This window comes from Ochotona curzoniae, unplaced genomic scaffold (assembly GCF_017591425.1).
Source record: "Ochotona curzoniae isolate NIBS_2020 unplaced genomic scaffold, NIBS_Ocur_1.0 scaffold_3890, whole genome shotgun sequence".
Classification (NCBI taxonomy): domain Eukaryota; kingdom Metazoa; phylum Chordata; class Mammalia; order Lagomorpha; family Ochotonidae; genus Ochotona; species Ochotona curzoniae.
Window position 1 is genome coordinate 6881777 of NW_024467115.1, and position 21390 is coordinate 6903166.

General features: G+C 43.2%; 1 protein-coding gene across 1 annotated transcript in view; it reads left to right on the forward strand.

Moving 5' to 3' along the window:
- Nucleotides 1–1755: 1755 nt before the first annotated feature.
- Nucleotides 1756–21390, forward strand: part of RNF217 (ring finger protein 217) — a 115449-nt gene continuing 95814 nt past the window's right edge. The window contains exon 1 of the mRNA XM_040965350.1: nucleotides 1756–2637. Within this exon, the coding sequence (XP_040821284.1) occupies nucleotides 1756–2637 (882 nt within the window). The remainder of the gene's footprint in view (nucleotides 2638–21390) is intronic.

Consider the following 21390-nt stretch of genomic DNA (forward strand, 5'->3'; position numbering starts at 1 on the left):
TGGTTCCTATAGATGCTGGGGTTTATGTGTTCCACATTTTTCCTGGTGGCTGTCTTATCTATTGCTTCCAGATAGTGGGTGACTTTCCCATCTCTTTGGAAAGAGTAGCATAGCCACCAGTGGGGATCAGCTGGAAATACCAGTTACCAGGAAGTCATTTAGCTAAGACGGAAAAACAAATCCCTGAATAGCATTTAAACTTCAAAATAAGAATTTTCCATTCTCTAATCAGAGATAAGAGACAGGGCATTAAGGCTGATCAAACGCCACCCTCTGGGGTTCAGTGGCACATCAGACTGGCGATAGCCTTTGGTGCACAATCACCTTTACCGTATTTACACCTGACTTGGACAATATTTTAGAATAACCCAATAATGACAACATCAACTTCAAGATACAAACTATCCTCCACACTTCACAGTTCCTTCCCATTCCACGAATGTGTACATCGAATTCCCTCTCAAGATAAAAAGAATCAGGGGTGATTTCCCAAAAATGTTTTCATTGGCTTTATGGAACTAAAACACATCACTGTCTGGGTGACTAACACTTCCTCTAAAATAAAGAAAGATTAACACATAATTAAGTTCTGGCTCAGATATAATTGTTGTGTTGGAAACAGTTGGGAGGGGGCGAGAATATGGCTATGTTAATGAAACTCTCCATTATTTCCTCCAATAATCCAGTTGCTTAATTACACAGGCCACCTTAGACCGTGTGTCACTCCTTGAAAAGAATTAAAAGAAATTAAAAAAAAAAAACACTTCCTGAGAAAGAAAAAGAACTAAATCTTAACTTCAGATATTTATCGGCACTTGCAAGGGTTGTAGAAGTAGCCTTCTGCATGGTTTACGGGGTTCACTAATCCTTCCTGCCTCTCTCTCTCTGGAAAACAGAGTCGAGTGTACACAACGCTTTGCAAATTGGCCAGCGCTATTTCTTTAGCGCCACGGCGCGAGCAGCTGGCGAGCTGTAGCTGCAGATCCAAACATTCCGCCGTGTTGTAGGAAGTTCTGGAAGCGCAGCCCAAAGGAAAGCCGGCCCATTTCGAAGAGCTTTTGTTGAGGCCGAGTGAGAACTCCGGACGCCAGAGCGCATCTGGGCTCGGAGCTCACACCCACCCGGGAGTGCGCGCGAGGGTGTGCGCGGTGCCTGCGCGCGTGTGTACGTGTGGGGAGGTGTGCGCCAAAGGGGTGGGGTGAGGGGCGGCTGCCGGGGCTCTAGGTGGAACGCCAGCAGAGGGAGGTCGCCCGCTCCGGCCTCTCCCCGAGGGGCTCAGGCGGCTCTCTGGCGCACGGGCACCTCCTGGCGCGCGCCGCAGACCCCTCGACCCTTGGACCACCGCCCTGCGGCCGCCAGTCCGGCCGCCGGGAACGGCGATGGCTCGGGACTGACGGCCGCCGCCCCCCAGGACCCTTCCGCCCCGCCGGGGGCTGGCGGCCCCGTCACGACCTGCATGTGGGGCGGGCGCACCCGTTCCCGAAGCCAGCGACCCTCGGCGCCCCCCGAGGCTGTGCTCGGCCGCGCCGGAGAAGGAACCGGAGGCGCGGCGGAGCGGGCCGGGCTCCCCACGTACCGCGGCCCGGGAGCACGAGCTCCCCGGAGGGAGCCTGGGGCGTCCCAGCCCCGGAGGAGGGACCCGGAAGCAGAAGCGGAGCCGCGAGTGGAGCCGAGCCGCTGCCCCCGCTGCCCGCCGGCGCCGGGTGGGGGTCCCGGCGGCTGGATGGGCAGCGGCGGCGCGGGCCGCCGGCGGCGATGGGCGAAGAGCAGAGCACCGTGAGCGGCGGCGGCGGCGGGCCCCAGGAGGCGCGGGCCCAGGCCGGCGGCGCCGCTGGCCACCGCGATCCCCCGCGGCTGAGGGGGGACGGCTCCGGAGCCCCTGGGCCGCACGCCGCCTCTGCCGAGCCGAGTGGCGGCGGCTGTGGAAGGGACTGGGGCTGCGCGGACACCAACTCCCCGGAGCCCGCGAGGCGCCAGGGAGCCTGGGACTGGAGGAAGAGTCAAGCACTGGGCCGGCCCGTGGGACTGGCGCTCCCGGGGCCTCTCAACCCCCAGACTTTGCAACTGCAGCTGGAGCAGAAGCAGGAGGAGGAAGCTGGTGACCCAAAAGAGGGAGAGGATAATGAGCAGGAAGCGCCCCTCGGCGAGGAGCCGGAGCCCAGCAGCTTAGCGGGAGCCCCCGGAGAACTGATCCTGGACGTGCTGGGGCAGCGGCCTCCGCCCCCTTCCAAGAGGCAAGTCTTCTGCTCCGTGTACTGTGTGGAGAGCGACCTGCCCGAGGCCCACGCCGCCGAGCCACTCTCGTCGCCAGCGTCCCCACCTCGGGCTTCGCCCGTGCCGAAGCTCCCCAGCCCTGTCTCCTCCTTCCCCAGCCCCCGGCTGTCCCTGCTGGCGGATCCCTTGTCCCCCGACGGCGGCAGCATCGAACTGGAGTTCTACCTGGCGCCGGAGCCGCTCTCCGTGCCCAGCCTGTTGGGAGCCCCACCCTACCCGGGCCTGGGCGGGGTGGGCGATCCCTATGCGCCCCTCATGGTGCTGATGTGCCGGGTGTGCCTGGAAGAAAAGCCCATCAAGCCCCTGCCCTGCTGCAAAAAGGCTGTATGCGAGGAGTGCCTCAAAGTCTACCTGAGCTCGCAGGTAACGTCACCCAATTCCTCTAACCCTTTCGTGCTCCCCTGTTTTCGCCCCTACACAGCTGTGGAGGGGCACTGTTAGTGGCTTCCCAGTCCGTGATGCCTGTCAGCTACCTGTGCCTGTGCCTGTGCTTGTGCATAAGTGGAGCTGAAGCCGACTCTGAGCATCCTTGCTCGGCAGCCGAGAGTGTACCCTAAGCCATGAGTTGCCCCTCAGCGTGCTTCTCGGACTAGATGGCAAGCCCGGGCACGCTGGAAGGACTCGGGCACTGGACTGCCTCATTGGCCTGGGATCCCAGAAACTCCCAGACAGTGGGTATAAAATAAATATTGACAGAGCCGGCTAAGGAAAAGAGTTGGGATTAATATTTCAGGTCTGTAATAATCAGACTTTTATATTTTGTTCCTTATAGTGGGTCCGGGAAAGTGTACATTTTGAAAATATATTTCTTGGCTCTTCTTACTTTCCGTTTTCTTTTTTTCCACTGCAAAGTTGAAATAACTTTTCTTCCCTGAAGTTTTTAAGCCAGCACGGTCTTTTACTTCTGCAAGAGGGACACAGAACAGAAAGTACAAAACAAACTGAAGGGAGGCTAAGAGGTTGGACGACACACGCAGTGGTGGAACTTTCTTCCTTGGCCTCTTCTTGGAGAGCTGGTGGATTTTTTTCTTGGAAAGTTTGAGAAACAGACCTGCTTTCCTTCACTAAGTGTGAAGACATTCTCCCCCAGCAGTTTTCTATCTGGGATGTTCTGCCAGTGTGTGTTTTTGCACAACCCAGAATGCCCTTTGAGCCCATGTTTTGATTGTCCTAGGCCTATTCATCTTTCAAAACCCTGTGTGTTCAGGTGCCAGCTCTCCCATGTAGCCTTGCCCCATCCTCAGGGACGCTGCTTATATACTTTCAGGATGCTTCTAGAAACCTTGCACGTGCTGGAAGTTGTTCCTTCTACGTCTGTTCTTCCGGCTAGGCTATCTGGACAATGTCTTACCTTCTCGCAGTTTCACACGGAGAGCTTTTCACATGTAGTGTTTAATAACATTGGCTCAAGGGAATTTCAGAGAGCTCCCATGTGCAGCGATGCCTCTGTGTTTTGTGGCTAATCCATGCTTTGGGCTAGATTGGAAGCGTGTACCCTGTGCAACTGGAAAAGCAAAGGGAAACTTAGAAAGGAATGTTATACAAACAGTAACTTGGCTCAGCTCATTGAAGTTATCCAAGTGCTTATGAGCAATGATGTCTCTTTCATGCTTCATCCAACAAACGGATACTCAAAACAGGAGGCCTGTCTGTTGTTCCTTGTGGCGGTTTCTATGACATCCTATCAAACAGACATTGCTGCCGTCTGTGTACAAACCCTGTGGTTGGATTGAAACCAGCCCAAAGTAGGGACCTTGTTCCAAGGAAATCGCTGGGGCTGGGAGAGCAGAGGTGTACACAGAATAATACAGGTAGTGGTTAATGAGATGTAACCAGAGTAGCAGTATGAGGCAACACTTACTGTTAAATCCTGACTAACAAATACCAGTGAGTTTAAAAGTTCTAGGGAGCTGCTCATTGCAGGTTAGGGCCCTGTGCCTAGCAGTTTGATTTGCTTAAGGTGAGTCCTTTTCCCAAAGCAATTTCCTGTTTCTTTTTAATTTGTGTGAGCGGGATGAGAACAAGCTGAGTCCAAATGCAATACATGACCATGAAGCATTCTTTTGAAGTGTCATCATAACTTAAGCTTGTCTGCAACATGTATTCTTGGATGTCCGGACATTTTTCCAAAGTGTTTGAGAAAACTTTCAATAACGAAAAAAATATACATTAGTTAATCACAAGATGCTGAGTCTTGTGTGCAGCCATGGTTCTGCCTCAGGCCTCTTACACTTGATGTTTGTTCTGCCTGGAGTATTCTCCGGTTTATCATTCCTTTTTTGTTGCTGGCAACCTCTCTGCCACCTTCTTCAGGCTCTATTTGAAAATGACACCCTTTCGAAAGTGGATTTTATTTTGGCCATAGTATCAACTGAGTCTGCCTTGTACTTAAGTAATTACGTTCCATAAAGATAGTAATTTTCACACGCTTTGTTTACTTCTGTATCTTGATCATGCATTACACGGTCTGGATATAAACAGATGTACAGCTAGTAGTTATTGGATTTATGAAAATTGTCCCAGAAACCATGCTAAAAAGTGGTATTCTCAGTTCTACTACTCTCAGCTTCTTGATATATGACAAAAGATGAATACTTAAAGCCAACAAAATTCATTTGCTGCTTAAACTTGTAATTAAAGTCAGATTTAAAGAACTTACATAAACTTTCAGCGTATACAAAGATTTTTTTCAATTGCACAAAAATATAGGCTCGGGTTGTATCTAGGTGTGACAGAAGCAAATGTATCAAGCCTGAATTTTTGGGCTCTGAAGGTCTTTTGAAGCAGAATGATATATTTGAAATGATATATATGATTTTTTGACCATTTTTTTGGAGTTTGTGCCATGTGCTTAGTGAAGTATTTAACATTGGGAAAATGGAACAGAATTCCTATAAGCATTTTATGGAGACATGAAAAATGCATATTAAATGTGAGCTGGAATATTGCCTGGTTAAATCAACATTCTTCCAAAAGAAGACACTGAGTTCTCTGAAAGAAGATATAAACTCAAGACAGGAATATGGATTTTTAGTTCAGTTTATTTCTATGAATAACAAAGGGCTCAATGTGTGGCAAAGGCCAATGAGCAGGTGTAATAAATGTTTTAGGACAGACCCAGCAGATGAATCAGTGAGTCAGACAGCTCTATACTATGATAGAAGAATAGCCTAGGGCCCGTTACAATGGACTAGTGGCTGAAGTTCTCCCCTTGAACACGCTGGGATCCCAAATGGGCACTGATTCTAATCCTGACTGCCCCACCTCCCTGCTTGTGGCCTGGGAAAGCATTGAAGGATGGTCCAAAGCCTTGGGATTCTGCCATCGTGTGGGAGAGAGACCTGGAGGAAGTTCCTGGTTCCTGGGTTCAGATCCGCGCAGCACCAGCCATTGTAGTAACTTGGGGAGTGAATCATCAGATGAAAGATTTCCCGCTCTGTCTCTTCTCCTCTCTGAGTATCTGACAGTTCAGTAAGATTAAATCTTTAAAAGCAAACAAACAGAAAAATAACCTAATCTTCCAACACAAACTCCTCTCTCCTGAAGGGACTGCTTCTTAGTGGAGTGACTTTACAAGTACCATCCAGTTTTTTGTTGCCATGGTGAAAGGTTGAGCCGAGGGACTGTAATTCTGTCGTCTGATTTAAGGGCCTGACAACAGTAGCAGGACAGAAGGATTTACACTGGTTTTTGCTGCCTTGGTACATATGTTTTAGAGACATTCCCTAGCCATCGGCATATGCATGTATGAATATGGCTAAAGCATACTGTTGTAAGAGAAATCTGCTCTCTCCTGCTGTGCCCTAAACCCAAGTATTGACCTTCTCAGCTGCTTTGGCCTGGTTCACATTTTCCTAGGAAGAAATATTATCCGTTGTTTTCTTTGTTTCATAGATTGGTGTAAGGCTCATTTCCAAAAATCTTCCACATATCTTTCCTTTATGATTTTGGCTTAGGCAGGAAAAAAGTGTTGTAAAAATAAAGTATTACTATTTAGTACTGCAGAGAAAGAGAGAACTGAGGTTGCTGAAGTGCTTGCTAAAACAGCTGTTGTGGCTTTCACCACTCTGCTCAAAAGTGCTAGGGGTTGGCAGATGCATATGACTTGGAATGCATGCACCTGCCCAATGGGTATTAATAGAGACAAGCAACACATTTCTTCTGCAGATTGCGAACAAAACAGCTGCTCTATGGTAATGTCCCAGAATGACTGTCTGCTGCAGTCACCCCCCCAAAGCAGTGACCCCCAGTCAGAAGCTTACATTTTCCATTATTGAGTTTGGAGTCGTCCAGTCTTCACGGGTAAAAGTGCAGCTTTTTTTTCTATCAAGCTTTGATGCAACCTGATTATTTTTAGAAATCATTGCATTCAGTGTGGGGTTTGAACACAGTTGTCTTCACAAAGGTGAACTAGAGAACCTGTGATGCCAGGTGTGACTTTGGTAGCTCTGAAAATGTGATGAACGAGACTGAAATCCATTTTGAAGTAACATGATAAATTTAAAAGTGAGGATTAAGACTTAGGTAAGCTTACACTTTAATGAACAAAATGTATATACGTGTGTGTGCTTATGCATGTATTTGTGCTATATAGTAATACTATATGCTTTTATACCTTACTGACTCAAGCCACTCTTTTCCTTTTCTCTTTAATTTGTTTCTCTTTAATAATTTATCTTTGTTCCTTCACTGTTCAAAATCAGGTTTTAATTGGCATTTGATTTCTACGGAGGAATCCGCTGTCAAATGCAGATCCCTGGGCCAGCAGGACCCGGGCCTCCTGCTGCAGGAGTATTTCTGTTTCCTGCCAGCTGTCAAGAGAAGGTGCTCCACTGCCTTCAGGATCTCAAATTACATTACAAGCTCTACTGACCTGAGGCGTCAACTGATACCTTCGAGTGTGATTTTTTTTTCTCCCAGAGTAGAGCTCTGTTTTTGTCCTTGAAGGCTTTATCTGACTCCTGACGTGAGGAATGTATCAAGGAGTTCACTAGAACTTGAACTTTGCTTTTTCTAAGAGTTTGTGATGAGAAATACATGAGTGGTCATTTCTTTTTTTAAAAACAATTAGCTTATTCATTTTGTGTGTGTTTGTGTGTGCCATTTATCAACTATTTACTGGGTACCTGTAAGCCAAGGCCATGATGTGGTCTATACATATTAAATGCCCTGTAAGTACCATCTTATAATCTTATGGCAGTGTTTTTTTTCCTAGATTTATATTGTGGCATATAAAGTCTTTTTTTAAAGTACCAAGATTACCTGTGGATTTCCTCCATTTCATCCACAGGAAATTTTTATTATGTCAATTTTTTGGATAACAGTTGACATTTTATTAAACACATTATTAGTCCCCCTAATATGCTTAATCCATAATAATAAATCTGTGCATTACTTATCTCTGAGTACACTTCTTAGAGTATGTTCCAGTGGTTTGAAAATGGAATATTAATATCCTGCTTCTTTCAAAATATTTACTGCCTTTGCTTAATATAAAATATAATCAGATCCAGCGTTGTGGTATATTGGGTTAAGCCATTGCCTGTCATGCTGACATCTCATACGAATGACGCCATGTGTTAGTGTCTTAGCCAACTTCTGATCCAGCTTGTGGCTGATGTACCTTGGAAAGCAGTGGAGGGCAGCCTGGGTGGCTTTGCCCCTGTACGCACATGACAGATCTGAAGGAAGCTCCTGACTCCTGGCTTGGCCTGGCCCTGTCTTTGCTGTTGAGGCTGTTTGGTGAGTGACCTAGCAGATGGAAGTTCTTTCCCTATCTTTTAGTCTCTCTATAACTCTATGCCTTGCAAAAAAATTTTAAAGACTTATTTATTTTCATTGAAAAGGCAGATTTACAGAGAAACAAGACAAGAGAAAGATCTTTCATCTGTTGGTTTGCTCTCCTAATGATCACAATGGCCAGAGATGAGCCAATCCAAAGCCAGGTGCCAGGAGCCAGAAGCCTCTTCTGGATCTGCCACATGGGTGCAGGGTCCCAAGGACTTGGACCATCCTCCACTGCTTTCCCAGGCTACAACAAGGTGCTGGATTAGAAGTGGAGCAGCCAGGATACAAAACGGAGCCCAGGTGGAATACTGGCACTTGGAAGTGGAGGATTAGCCAATTGAGCCATTGTGCCTGGCCCCATCAAAACATAACAAAACAAAACAAAAATTTAAATATATTTGTGTTGTGGTAAGGTCACAATAAATAAAATTGTTTAGTTTATTGGCATTCACTTGTTTCTTTTCAATCTTTAAAAAAATTAATTATATTTTTTTACATAGTTGATAAGGGTGGGAAGGATCAAGGGTTAAGGGAAAATGTGCGAGATTATTGTTTTCAATTTTTTTTTCTTCCTCCTGTATCTTGGGGTAGGAGGCAGACAAATGGAGAAGCTGCACTCCGCCTCCCAACCATTCCAGTACTTGGGGATGGGGAATGGCCACCTGATATCAACCTTGGGTCCTCAGTGGAGAGCCTGTTCTGACGGTCCTGCTTAAATGGTTTCAGTAGTTCTGAGATGCGGTTGATCTTGTCTATCTGGGGATGAGGAAATCCTTCCATTGGCTGACATAGTCCACCTTACAGTTTCCATTCGCTCAGATATTTGCTGTCAATGCTTGGCTAGGGGAGTTGTCCAATTTGTTCTGTTCTCTTTTTTTCTGCTGTGTTTCCAGATATTCTCTGCCCACCCCAGTGGGCTGCCACATCCTCCATGTGCATTTGAGCATGCTGTTAACTGCTCCCATCTATTCCACTGATGTGGCCCACTTCCAACACATGCACTCTGCGTTTAGACCACCAATCCTGGACTTGAGCCCCTAGATCCCTACATGCCCTGGCTATGCTATCCTCCAGGCCTCCTAACCCCGACAAGCGGACCACCCCGCTGGTGGGCAGCCCGTGGCCTTTGCAAGGCACCGTTGGTGCCCTGGGCCGCCAGACCTAGGCCCTGCCACACCCCACCCCCTGAGCTGTTGGGCATATAAAATTTTAAGAATTTACATTATATGCAGAAAAGGCCATGGAAAGCTACCCACTGGCATACACTTGGCAGACCAGGCTGAATCTGTCCACATTATCCACTGGCAAATCCAGGCACCAGTGTGGGTCGACCTAGGGTTGGTCGCAACAAAGACTAGTGCACATTATGGAATGCCGAGGTGAGGTTGCCTGTACCAGAAGGGACCGCAGCGCCCTACCAGCCTGAGAACAAGAAAGGAAGTGGGCAGAGCCGGCAGGGGAATAAGGGAGGGTTCCTTTGCAGGACAGCTACTTCCGCAGGAGAGCATGGGCTGGGATGGGGGCAGACCAGACTAGGCAGAGCTACCACACCTGTGGGCCTCATGCGGACCAGATCAGGGAAGAGCCAGGCTGGGCTGATTATTCCTACTGGTGCAAACAAAATTAAAAAATTAAAAATTAAAGTGGGCGAGGGTTGTTTGGGCTTAGACGCAGCATCAACTGGAATCTGGGAGTGGGAGAGGCCTGGGAGGGAAATAGTGGGCTCATCCCTCTTGGGTTACCACTTCCACAGGACATAAAACTAAGATAACTAAGATAGCGGCTGGGGTGGAATGGGGTGTGGGACAGACTGGATTACTGCTACACTTACTGGCAAACCAGGGTAGGGAGTGGGCCTGGTGGGGGTTATTGTGGGTCGCTCCAACCTAGGCTGCAGCTCCCGCTGGTTTATGTGAGGGCTAAGTATGTGCTGGGCAGAACTAGGCTGGACAGCAACACCCATTGGTTCCAGTGGAAGTCGGGAGTGAAAACAGAACCAACCCAGCAATTGCAACCACCAGCTGATTGGAGCGATGGACGGTGCCAGGCCCTGTACTTGTTAGCACATACAAGAAGTTTCTTTGGAGATCTTCCTAATCTAAATGCTGGACTCAGAACCCTAACGAAGAAAAGAGAGAAGACAGAACGGGTCAACCAACCATCTCAGCTATGATGGACTATGTCAATCAGTTGATTTTTCAAAGCCCTCATACTGCTTGGAGTGGCTAGATTGACAGTGATTCATAACTGTTGCAATATCAAAACCACTTGAGCAAGAACCTCAGCGCATGCCCTACACCCGGGACTTGGGGAGGGTGGGAAATTGGGTGGGCCTTCTCCCTTAAATAACCCCCTTTAAACATGAAGGTAACAATATGGAAAACATACTAGTATTATCCACTTTCATGTAGCCCTTGAACCTTCTTACCCTAATTAACTATGTAAAGAATGTCAAAATAAAATTTTATAAAAATTAAAAAAAAAAGAATTTACATTATATGAACAATTACTCACAGAACATCCATATTCTAAACATTCATACACATTTGATTATTTGATTTTTTAGTTATTTATCTAATTTTAATGAACTTACCTTTTAGCTACTTATTACAAACCAGTTACTGGTTTGACTTAAGATATAAGGAATTAAATATATAAAGCTTCTGACTTCATGAAATTTGCATGTTGCGGTAAGGAGGAGACAGGAACTGAAAGAAGTTAACATCTTAGTAGACTGTGACGGTATGGATGAGAAGCAAGGAAAGGGTCATAGACAGTGGGGTGAGAGTGTCCTGGATATGTTTATGATTTGGGGCAGTTCGCAATTTTACAAGGTGACTTCTGAACAAAACTTTCAAGATGGCAGTGAGAGAGGAACCATGTGAATATAGAGTTTCAGAGCCAGGAGCAGGGTTGAAAATGTTCCAGAAATGGCGGGCAGATCCTTGAGAATGAGGTAGAGTGGTAAGAATGTGGCTGGCCAGGGCCTTTAAGCTGCAGTTTTCATTTCCTTCAAGTGCAGTGGGAAGCTGTCTGCATTACTAAGCAACAGAGTAACTCCTACGTGTTTTTATGGAGAACTGCAGTCCAGGAGTTTAGAGGTTAAGAGCAAGTAAAGAGACCAGTTAGGAAACTCCAGCAATAACCCCAAGGAGACAGAGTATCGCTCCGACCCTCCGACCGGGATGGTAGGCAAGGCTCAAACTGTTCAAAGGTTGAAGTTGTTATGAAGACAGAGATGACAGAATTGGCTGATGATTCGATGTGGGATGAGCAGGTTTTTGAGCACAGGCAAAATTAGGCAGAATGGGGTTACTCTATAATAAAACGAGGATTTGGGAGAATGATAAGCTTGAAATGCTAGGTTATAAATGTTTAGACATCCATGAATCCATGTTGTAGACAGTTAGTGTTAGCAATTCAGAAGGGAGGTCTGAGCAAAAGATGGGAAATTGTGTATTGATAATGTAAGGATGGTTTCTAAATCGTGAGGCAAGATGGTCACTCGGGCAATGAGGGCAGAAAGAGGAGGAGGAGTGTGACTGAGTGTGAGCATATCAAGTGTTTACAAGTCTGGGGCACATGATAGAACCTGAGGGAAGTCTGAAAAGGAGTGAGCCTGTCAGATAAGAGAAACTGAAATATAGTGATATTATCTAGAATCCAAATTGAGGTGGTATTTTAAAGGAATGGGTGTTGCCTTCTGTGTCTAATGCTTCCACATTCTGGCAGAGTGAGGACTGAAATTGCCAATTTGATTTTCCCAAAAGGAGGTTATTTGGTGAACACGGTAGAGGTGTTTTGATTAGAGGCTGTATGGTTGACTTTCTGATTTCAAGAGGACCGTGAAAAGCTTCATGTGTACTGTAGTAGGGTGTTGTATGAGGAAGCCCGAGGAGAGAGACTGAGTGACATGCCCAAGTCCCACAACTAGGAAATGGCAAAGGTGGCATTTGTTCACTTAGGATTTATGTATTTGAAAGGTAAAGTGACAGGGAGCTCTTCCATCTGCTGTTTATTCTTTAAATACCTACCACTGCCAAGTCTGTACCAGATCAAGGCTGCCAACCAGGAACTCCATCAGGATCTCCCACATGGGTGACAGAGACCTCCACAGGAGGGCCATTTCCACTGTTCCCAGCAGGCATCTTAGCAGGAATGCTTGATATGAAGTGGGGCAGCCAGGACTTGAACTGGCACTCTGTTATGGGATGCCAGCAACTTCAGCAGTGGTTTAACTTGCCTTACTGCACCGCAAGTTCCTTTAGCTCTAACACCTGTGGTCTTTTGTATTCTGCAAATGAAATCGTTTTCTTTTTTTTTTTTTTTTCAATTAATAGCTTTGTCGTACAGGCTGGCAAGTCTTCCCACCTAAGAGGGAGAAGAAACTCATCTAACATGCATTGAGAAAGTGGCAGGCATTTAGCCAAACCTTTTAGGGAGAGATTTAGACCACACTCAGCATCATCTCTGTAAGAAAAGCGAGACGACTTTGGCTTTGAAAAGCTATGATGTGACTTAGTGTTAAGTGTTTTAATAACAGCATACTAAGGTGTTTTTTCCATTTTCTACCCATTTCCTATTTCTGGTGGAATTTCTTTTATTTTGCTATCTATTGTCATTAGCATCTATGTAGTTCTTTCCTTTCCCCCAACCTCTTTAATACTGTGGTAGAGCCATCGTGTTTATTCTGTTGATTTTAAGTAAAGCTGTAGGATCCCACTTATCTGTATCCCCTAATTACTTTCCTTACGTGTCCTACTCATCTCTTGTTGGATGTACCATCCATGGGCACCCTTAACTCAACTCTTTAGGACTCTTTCTTCCTATACCTGCAAAGTTTTGCTTCTCTTTTGAATTTCTTTGTTTCTGTCTATTGTTTCCGGGTCAGAAGCTTGAGGGTCATTATGATTTTTTTTCCCTCTTCTTTCCTTGCTCTTAACAGTTCCTTTTAATTCTGCATCCTTAAATATTCTCGCTTTTCTCCATGTCTCCACTTTTTCTCTGGGATTCTAACAGCCTGCTACTAGTCCTGCCCTCCACACTATGGCTGGGGTTTGTTCATAAAATGCCAATACTCAGCATTTAGCCTAGCAGTTCATAGTTGTGATGCCCGTGTCTTACTGGAGTGTCTAAGTTTGAATCATGTCTCTGGTTCCGGAGTCCAGCTTCTTGCCATTCTGTTCCCTGCGAGGCAGCAAGTAAAGCTCAAGGACATAGGTTCCCACATTGGAGATTTGGATTGAGTTGCTCTCTGCTGGCTTTGGTCTCATCCCTTTCTGGCTGATGAAGGTATTTGGAAGTGAACCATTGTAAGGGAATTAAAAATGCAAGATTGGTCTTTGCAGCCTCCTTAACCTTTCAACATCAGCATACTGCTTTTAGAACAGAAGTTAAATTAGCGTAGTGTTTACATGTTTCTCAGTTATATGACCCCTGTGTCCCTCACCAAGCTTTGTTTCTTATCAGATATTTTCTTAAGTTTATAGCCAGGTTAGACTTCTTTTTGTTCTTTGGATTCTCCATCTCTCTCTTGTTATGCATTTTTGTTTTTGATGACATGAAGTTCGGTGTCGGGGAGATCCTCTGTATTTCCATGCTGCTTCGGTTCCTTTTGCCTGTTTCACACCTACTCGTTCTTGTGATCTCAGGCTAGATATTTGCCTTGTGAGATTTATTGCCCTGTGAGCTGAGCAGATCCAAAGCCTGGATCCAGGAGTTTCTCTAGGTCTCCTACGTGGGTGCAGGGTCCCAAGGCTTTGGGCCATCCTCTACTGCTTTTCTAAGCCAGAAGCAGGGAGCTGGAAGGGAAGTAGAGCAGCTGGCATACAAACTGATGCCTGTATGGGATCCCAGCATGTGCGAGGTGAGGATTTTGCCCCCCCCCCGAAAGATTCTTCTGTACTTGCCTGATTCTCTGTTCTCCAGTGACTACTATAGAGCCTGATGCACTAAAGACATTATCAATTTTTTTTTTCTCATTAATGTCCTAGTTCTTTGTGTATTGTAGGCATAAAATGAGTTTGTATGGAATGGGCTTTGTATTTATTCCTCAAATAATAGACTGAAGACTCAGGTTATTTATATGTAAATCTTTGGAATGAATAGCTAAACTATCTTAAAATTAAAATTTTAGTATTTCATTATCTTGCGTATAAATCTGCAAGCCTTTCCTATTACCTTGCCTATTACCTTACCTTTCATAATACTGCTATTAAGGTTCGGCCTTCTGGCCTTTTCTCTCAGTGCAGTGCTCCTTTCCAGCCATGCTGCTGAGTTTCTGTCTTGAGGCATCCAGGTTGAATCAGTCCTACATTTAGAGATCATTTTCCTTTGCTGTCTTTGCATGTATCCCCCCCCCCTTTTTAAAGATTTATTTATTTTTATTGCAAAGTCAGGTATACAGAGAGGAGGAGAGACAGAGAGAAAATTCTTCCATCCGTTGATACACTCCCCAAGCGGCTGCCATGGCTGGTGCTGAGCCAATCCAAAGCTAGGAGCCCAGAGTCTCTTCTGGGTCTCCCATGCAGGTATAGGGTCCCAAGGCTTTGGGCCCTCCTCAACTGCTTTCCCAGGCCATAAGCATGGAGCTGGAAAAGAAAAGGGGCTGCTAGGATTAGAACCAGTGCCCAGATAGAGTCCCAGTGTGTTCAAAGTGAGGACTTTGGCCCATTTATCCCCTTTGTAATTAAATATCTGTGTGATGATTGGATGTTTGATTCTTTAAGATATTTTGAGCTGCTTTCCTATCATCTACTACAGAATCCAGATCAGAGCATGTGCTCAAAATATTTGTTAAAGACTGAATAAATGGGGCCCAATACGGTGGCCTAGCAGCTAAAGTCCTCGCCTTGAACACACTGGGATTGAAGTACCAGGATCCCATATGGACACCGGTTCTAATCCCAGCAGCTCCACTTCCCTTCCAGCTCCCTGCTAGTGGCCTGGGAAAGCAGTCTAGGGTAGCCTGAAGCCTAGCAACCCTGCACCCCTGTGGGAGACCTGTAGGAAGTTCCTGGCTCCTGGCTTCGGATCAGCATAGCACTGGCCATGGCAGTCATTTGGGAAGTAAATCATCGGACGGAAGATCTTTTCTCTCTGTCTCTCCTTCTCTCTGTATATCTATAAAAATAAAATAAATCTTAAAAACAAAAAGACTGAATAAATGATGGAAGATAAACTATAATATGTTTATGTAGGTAGAATAAAGGAAAATACTGGAATCTTAAACTTTTGACTTCATATTCCAAAATATATTCACGTTTTGAATACGTCAAAATGCTATAGCTTATCTTTATTCTGTAATGTCCTTTGTATCAATGGAGGGGTTTTTATGGAATGATACGCCCCATTCTGGTTGCCCTACCTCCTCAATAAATTCTTCTAGAACTTAGGGGCTTATGATAACTATTTTATTTTGATCTTGATACTGTGACTCAGGAATTTGTGAGAGGCTCAGCCGGTCAGTTCACTTGTGGGTTTCTCATGGGTTGTACCTGTTCAGTTTTGGCTGGCAGCAGATTCTGGTGGCTTTTGGGAACCCGCTTGCTTGGTTGGCCAACAGCGCGATCTCAGGGCTTCTTATGTAGAGGCTCGCTTCCATAGAGTTGGGAGGGAGCCAAGGTGAAAGCTGTGTAGGCTCCCTGGGAATCACTTGTATCACTTGACCAAAACTGTTACATGGATGCTCATATTGAAGAGAAAAGGGTACAAAAGCCCATGTTTTTGTTGTTTTTTTGGCGGGGTGGTGTTGGTGGTCATGGTGGAATGGGCACCACATTGCTTCAAAATAAAATCTAGAATGTTGTGAATTTAGGTGGTAAAGCTTCTGAATCAGAATTTAAATCTTTTCATTTTTTAAAATTTCATGTCTTGTCAGTTATTTCATAAAATATTTCTGGTCAATTGTATTCAGATAGTATGCTATTATTTTTTCCTTTTATCTTGAAATAATTTAATAATTAAAATTCACTTAATTTTAAATAAAGCTCAAAATACATTATTGAATTTATGTATTTTATGTAGTATTGTTATAACTGACATGTTCATATGAGCTGCTAATATTTCTGATTCACAACACTTAAATTTATCTTCTACTATCAGTTCCTTTCCAGTATATAAAAATTTCACTTTTACTGGTGGTTACAATGTTATTTTTTCAAAGGTTAAGAATATCTTTCAGAGATAGATTCCCAATGCAACTGTTGGACATGTATGGACAATGGGATGCTGGACTGCCTGACATTGTCTGTACCAACAATGTCAGGATACACTTAAATAAGAGACTAATAGAATTATGATTCCTTATGAAGGACTACACTATTGTAGTTAAATGGGGAAAATCTGTTTTGGGGTGGGAGTTTGAGGGGGAATCCCAGCCTATACAAAATTGTACCACATAATTCAGAATTCAAAATAAAAACATATTTAAAAAAAAGAATACCTTTCAGAATAAAATCAGTGGTAACAGAGTTTTGGTATTCCAGGCATATTCTGTATAAAATTATACTATATCTAATTACACCGTAGTCTTAACCAACCTGGTTGTACTTGTTGAAATGGTCCAATAGCAGTGTTTGTACTCTTTATGATATTTTACTGTGGGGGATTTTATTACTTGACTAATGTATCCTTAAGTTAGTAAATGTTTGGGTTTCCAGAAGTTTATCTGTTACATGAAGCAGGTGGAGGATCCTGCTACCTGACACAAAGGGACATAATGCTTTGTTTTTCTTTTTCTGGCTCAGGTAACTAAATTCGGGGCTTAGTGGTTCATGTGAATAACTAATCCCTTTTTAAGTCTTTCTAAGCTTTTGCTCAAAATTACCTGTACTATGAGATCCAGATGCCAATTACAGGCTGTCTGACAATGGTTTCCCCTTTTGTGGTATTGGCGCTTGCCTTGTTTCCTGACCATCCTCAGTGTTCATGAAGCTCAGTAGCTCTGAGCTGCACGTGACAAGTGGCATCACCACAGCTGTTTCCCCCAGTTGCTAAACAATTTATAAATGGAAAAATGAATGTTTTTCCCAGATGTCCCAAGTTCAGTTCATTATTAGATTATTTCTTTGAGTAGAGCTATTGGATAAAACCAGAAGTAACTTAGATATAGGTATGGTACACTTTTTGAAAAATTATTTGGGAGATGGTAACAGACACAGAAAAAGAGAAAGTGCACTCTCACATCTGCTGATTTATTTTCCCTGTGCCCACAATGGTTGGGCTGAGCTGAGCTGAGCTGGGCACTGCGTCCTTGACATCCACTGAGGGTGATGGGACCCAGGTACCTGAACCATTAATTTTGCTTCCTAGGGTCCGCTGGAGGTAGAGACATTGTGAGACATTGGAAGATATTGTGATGCAGGTTTTGTGACTAGAGTCTAAACCAATAGGTTTAACACCTGCTTTTAAAGTAAATATGGCCTTAGTAGAATAAATGATTTTCAGTCTTTTGTCAGAGATGCCTCTGGTGGGAATGGAAATGGGCAAGCCATTCAGTTCTATTTGATATTATTTTTTACTGACTTAATCCATTATTCATTGCTTTTGTTTTCTCCATTTTTGTCATTTTTCCTTGTCAAGACTGCTTCTGAGTGAAACATTATGAAAATAATAGGCTCCTAAAATTAAATAAAAATATATTTTGTGTCTGAATGTGTTGGTTCTTTATGTTTGTATGTGTATAGCTTATAAAGAATGTATGTAAGAACATTGTTTATAAAACTGTATGAAATATATATACACACACACCCATACCTACAGGGTATATACATAGTATCTTTCAAGTTATGGAAGCTGTTTGTATCACAAAAGATATTTATTGATCTTTATTTTTGAAAAATCTAAGTATAGTCATTTCCAGTTGAGTAGATATTTCAGGTGTAGTATGAATCAACCAAAATAACCTTTGTTTTTTAAGCTTTTTGTTGTGTTTTTCTTTGTATTTAATGCTAAAGTCCTCACTTTGTATGTGCTGGGATCCCATATGGGTGCTGGTTCTAATCCCAGCAGTCCCACTTCCCATCCAGCCCCCTGCTTGTGGCCTGGGACCCTGCACCCACGTGGGAGACCTGGATTGGCTCAGCTCCAGGTGTTGTGGCCACTTGGGGACTTGAATCATCAGAAGGAAAATCTTCCTCTCTGTCTTTCACTCCCCAAGTGGCTGCAATGGCCAGAGCTGAGCTGATCCAAAGCCAGGAACCAGGAGCCTCTTTCAGGTCCCTCACTCAGGTGTAGGATCCCAAGGCTATGGGTCATCCTCAACTGCTTTCCCAGGCAACAAGCAGGGAATTGAAGGGGAAGAGATGCAGCCAGGATTAGAACTGGTGCCCAGATGAAATCTCTTTTTTCCTGTCTATATATCTGACTATCCAAGTAAAATACCTTTTTTTTTAAGAAGTAGATGCTAGAATTTTCATTGCCTTTGCTACAGCAAAAAAAGTCATGTCAGGCTTTACAACCTTCTTCTCCTCCTCCTCCTCCTTCTTCTTTTTTTTGCATGCTAAGTATTTGGCTTACAGTATTTTTAAAAACAAATAGGAACTCTCATCTGCCCCTTCCCACTGATAAAAGTCCTGCTGGCCAACCTTGAGCTTGAGAGGATTTTAGCGTTTTTGGCAATTATATTTAGAGGTTTGGCAATTCTATTTAACTTTTGTCTTTACTTTGCTAAATAGTTCTGGCTAACTGTTTGCTTTCCCAGTTAATTCCTATTTAGTTACATGCATATTCCTGTCCATTGTTTTTTTTTTTTTTTGTATCTGTCTTCTCTTCCAGTCCAAGTTCCTCTTCCTTTACCTTCAATGGCAAAGGTCCTGGAGTTATGGCTTAATCCTACAATGGTTTTATTTTGATTGTGGCTGTTCTTTCCTTTGTTTTTAATGAGTACAGCAATAAAATAACAAAGATCTGCTTTGTTGAATTTATACTGTGTTATTGAATTACTTTTCTTTCCATACTTGATTTATTTCATGGAGTCCTGAAATGTTTCCTCTGACTGCAGTCTATATTGATCATAAAAACAGTGGTATTTCAACTGCAGGTAATAAAATGTTGAATTTTTTTTTAATTTATGAAAAAAATCTGATATTTGTCTTTAAAACAGATTTGTCCTGTGTTTCCATTTGTCCTGTCTGTGCTACCTAGATTTCAAAACTGTACATTTTCTTCATGATTGGCTTCTCAGTTTTTTCTCCATAGAACACTGCTGGAAAAAAGTTAGAGAGCAGTTAGTATTTGCTAAATTTAAAACGTTTCCCAATTAAAGATTTAGAAAGAAAATTCAAATGAAACCAATGATGAAAGAGTTTTGCAAAATGGAGTTGGGAGCCTGTTGAGGGGCGTCTAGAACTTAGGCAAACTTGCAGCCGATGCCTGGGAATGTGGGCTTTGGTCATTTCCAACCTTTGACTATCAGGATGGGAAACCACTAGACCATTTGGATAGCTACATTGCACGCAGAGGTTCAAAGTACGTATCAATAAGTTTTGTACGTCTATGTGTCCTGCTTATATAAAATTTTCTTTATCTTTCATCAGTCAGTTGGCCCTGCTGCTTTCCAATAATCAGAGCTATCTCATTTTAGATCGCTTGATTGCCATTCCTGAGATCCTAAAGATAGTTCTTTTTACATTTTCAGTTTCTGCCCTTAGACTCATGGGTAATGATGGGAGCAATTATTAGTACAAGTTATGGAGTAGAAGTACTAGAGTGTTTTAAGTGTTTACAGCATGATTTGATAAAAAACAAAAAAGAAGAAGAACTTAAACTAACTTTAAAAGTTAACTTCAGGACTCCAGCCTGGTAGCATAGAGGCTAAAGTCTTCACCTTGCACACGCCAGGATCCCCCTATGATCACCAGTTCTAATCCTGGCTGTGTCTCTTCCCCTTCAGTTCCCTGCTTGTTGCCTGGGAAAGTAGTTGAGGATGACCCATAGCCTTGGGATCCTACACCTGAGTGAGGGACCTGAAAGAGGCTCCTGGTTCCTGGCTTTGGATCAGCTCAGCTCTGGCAATTGTAGCCACTTGGGGAGTGAATCAATGGACAGAAGGTTTTCCTTTCTTTCTCTTCTCCTGTTTGTGTTGACTTTTGAATAAAAAATTTTTAAAAACTTAACTTCATATTTTTGTTTAGAATATTCATTAAATTTAAATCATCTACTTTACAAATAATTCAGTTTTTCTCTTTATTAACTTGTCAAGACTCAATTCATTTTCAAGTGAATTTAGTGTTTACAGAAATTTTTATAGATTTGGATGAGACTTAATTTTCTGATCTTGGTATTTTAAGATTTTTTCCCAAAGTATTATTTCACTGAAAAGGTAAAGATATTTCTTTAAATAAAACAAACTCTTTTGATCTTTAACTCAACGTAAGTTGGCTAAACTTCTTAAATTTTTGCCAATGGCTATTCCTAGAAGACTATTCAGAGAGAGTAACTTTTGTCATTTTGTTAAGTCCTTATGTAAGCAATAATAATTAAACAGCGTCTGTGTATTTGATGATATCTAAAAAGGCAGGGAAAGCAACTTGAGAAAATATGTGGCATATATTTGAATTGGCTGTTAATGTTCTTTCAGATTCCTCAATTCTTTAAGCAATGCTCTTACCTAAGGACTAATTTAAACATACCTTGGCTGCTGCTATATTTAAATTAATAATTTGTAAGTAATGTCATTTGCTTATCTAACAAATGCCAATTCAAAACTTACTTTGGCAACTATAACAAGTTTGCCTTATTTTCATTTTTACATTTTGAGAATAAGTTTTGCTGTGAGGTAGGGGATAGTGCTATTTGAGTTTTTTTTTTTAACTGTTCCTTTTCTGTAAGTTGATAATGCTTTGATGACATATACTACACTCTTTTAGCATGGTTATAATATTACTGCAAAATAAACAAAAGGCTTTACTATCTAATTCAGTAGCAAAAGAATTACATTCTACTGGCCCTTCAGAGCATGATGGCTGGAATTCATTTATCTTCTTTCTTTGGACATATGCACTAGTAATTTAAAAAATGGTACTACAAAAAGGCAAAATGCATGGGACTTTTAGTGCCATCAAGTTAGAGCTGTGTCAGGGTGATTCCTAGGGAAGTGAGCAGGGGTGGGAGTTAGCCAGACAGTTACAGGTGCTCTGTCAGAGCTCAGCTCTGTTGTTACCCAGAAGCAACTAAAGACATTTGTCCTTTGGACATGATTCTGTTCAGTAAAGCTTTATTTGTGAGCACTGGGATTTGGACTTGACATGATTCTTATAGGTCATTGAATATCATCCTTCTTCTTTTCAGTCATTTAGAGATGAAATCATTCTTAGTTCATAAGTTGCG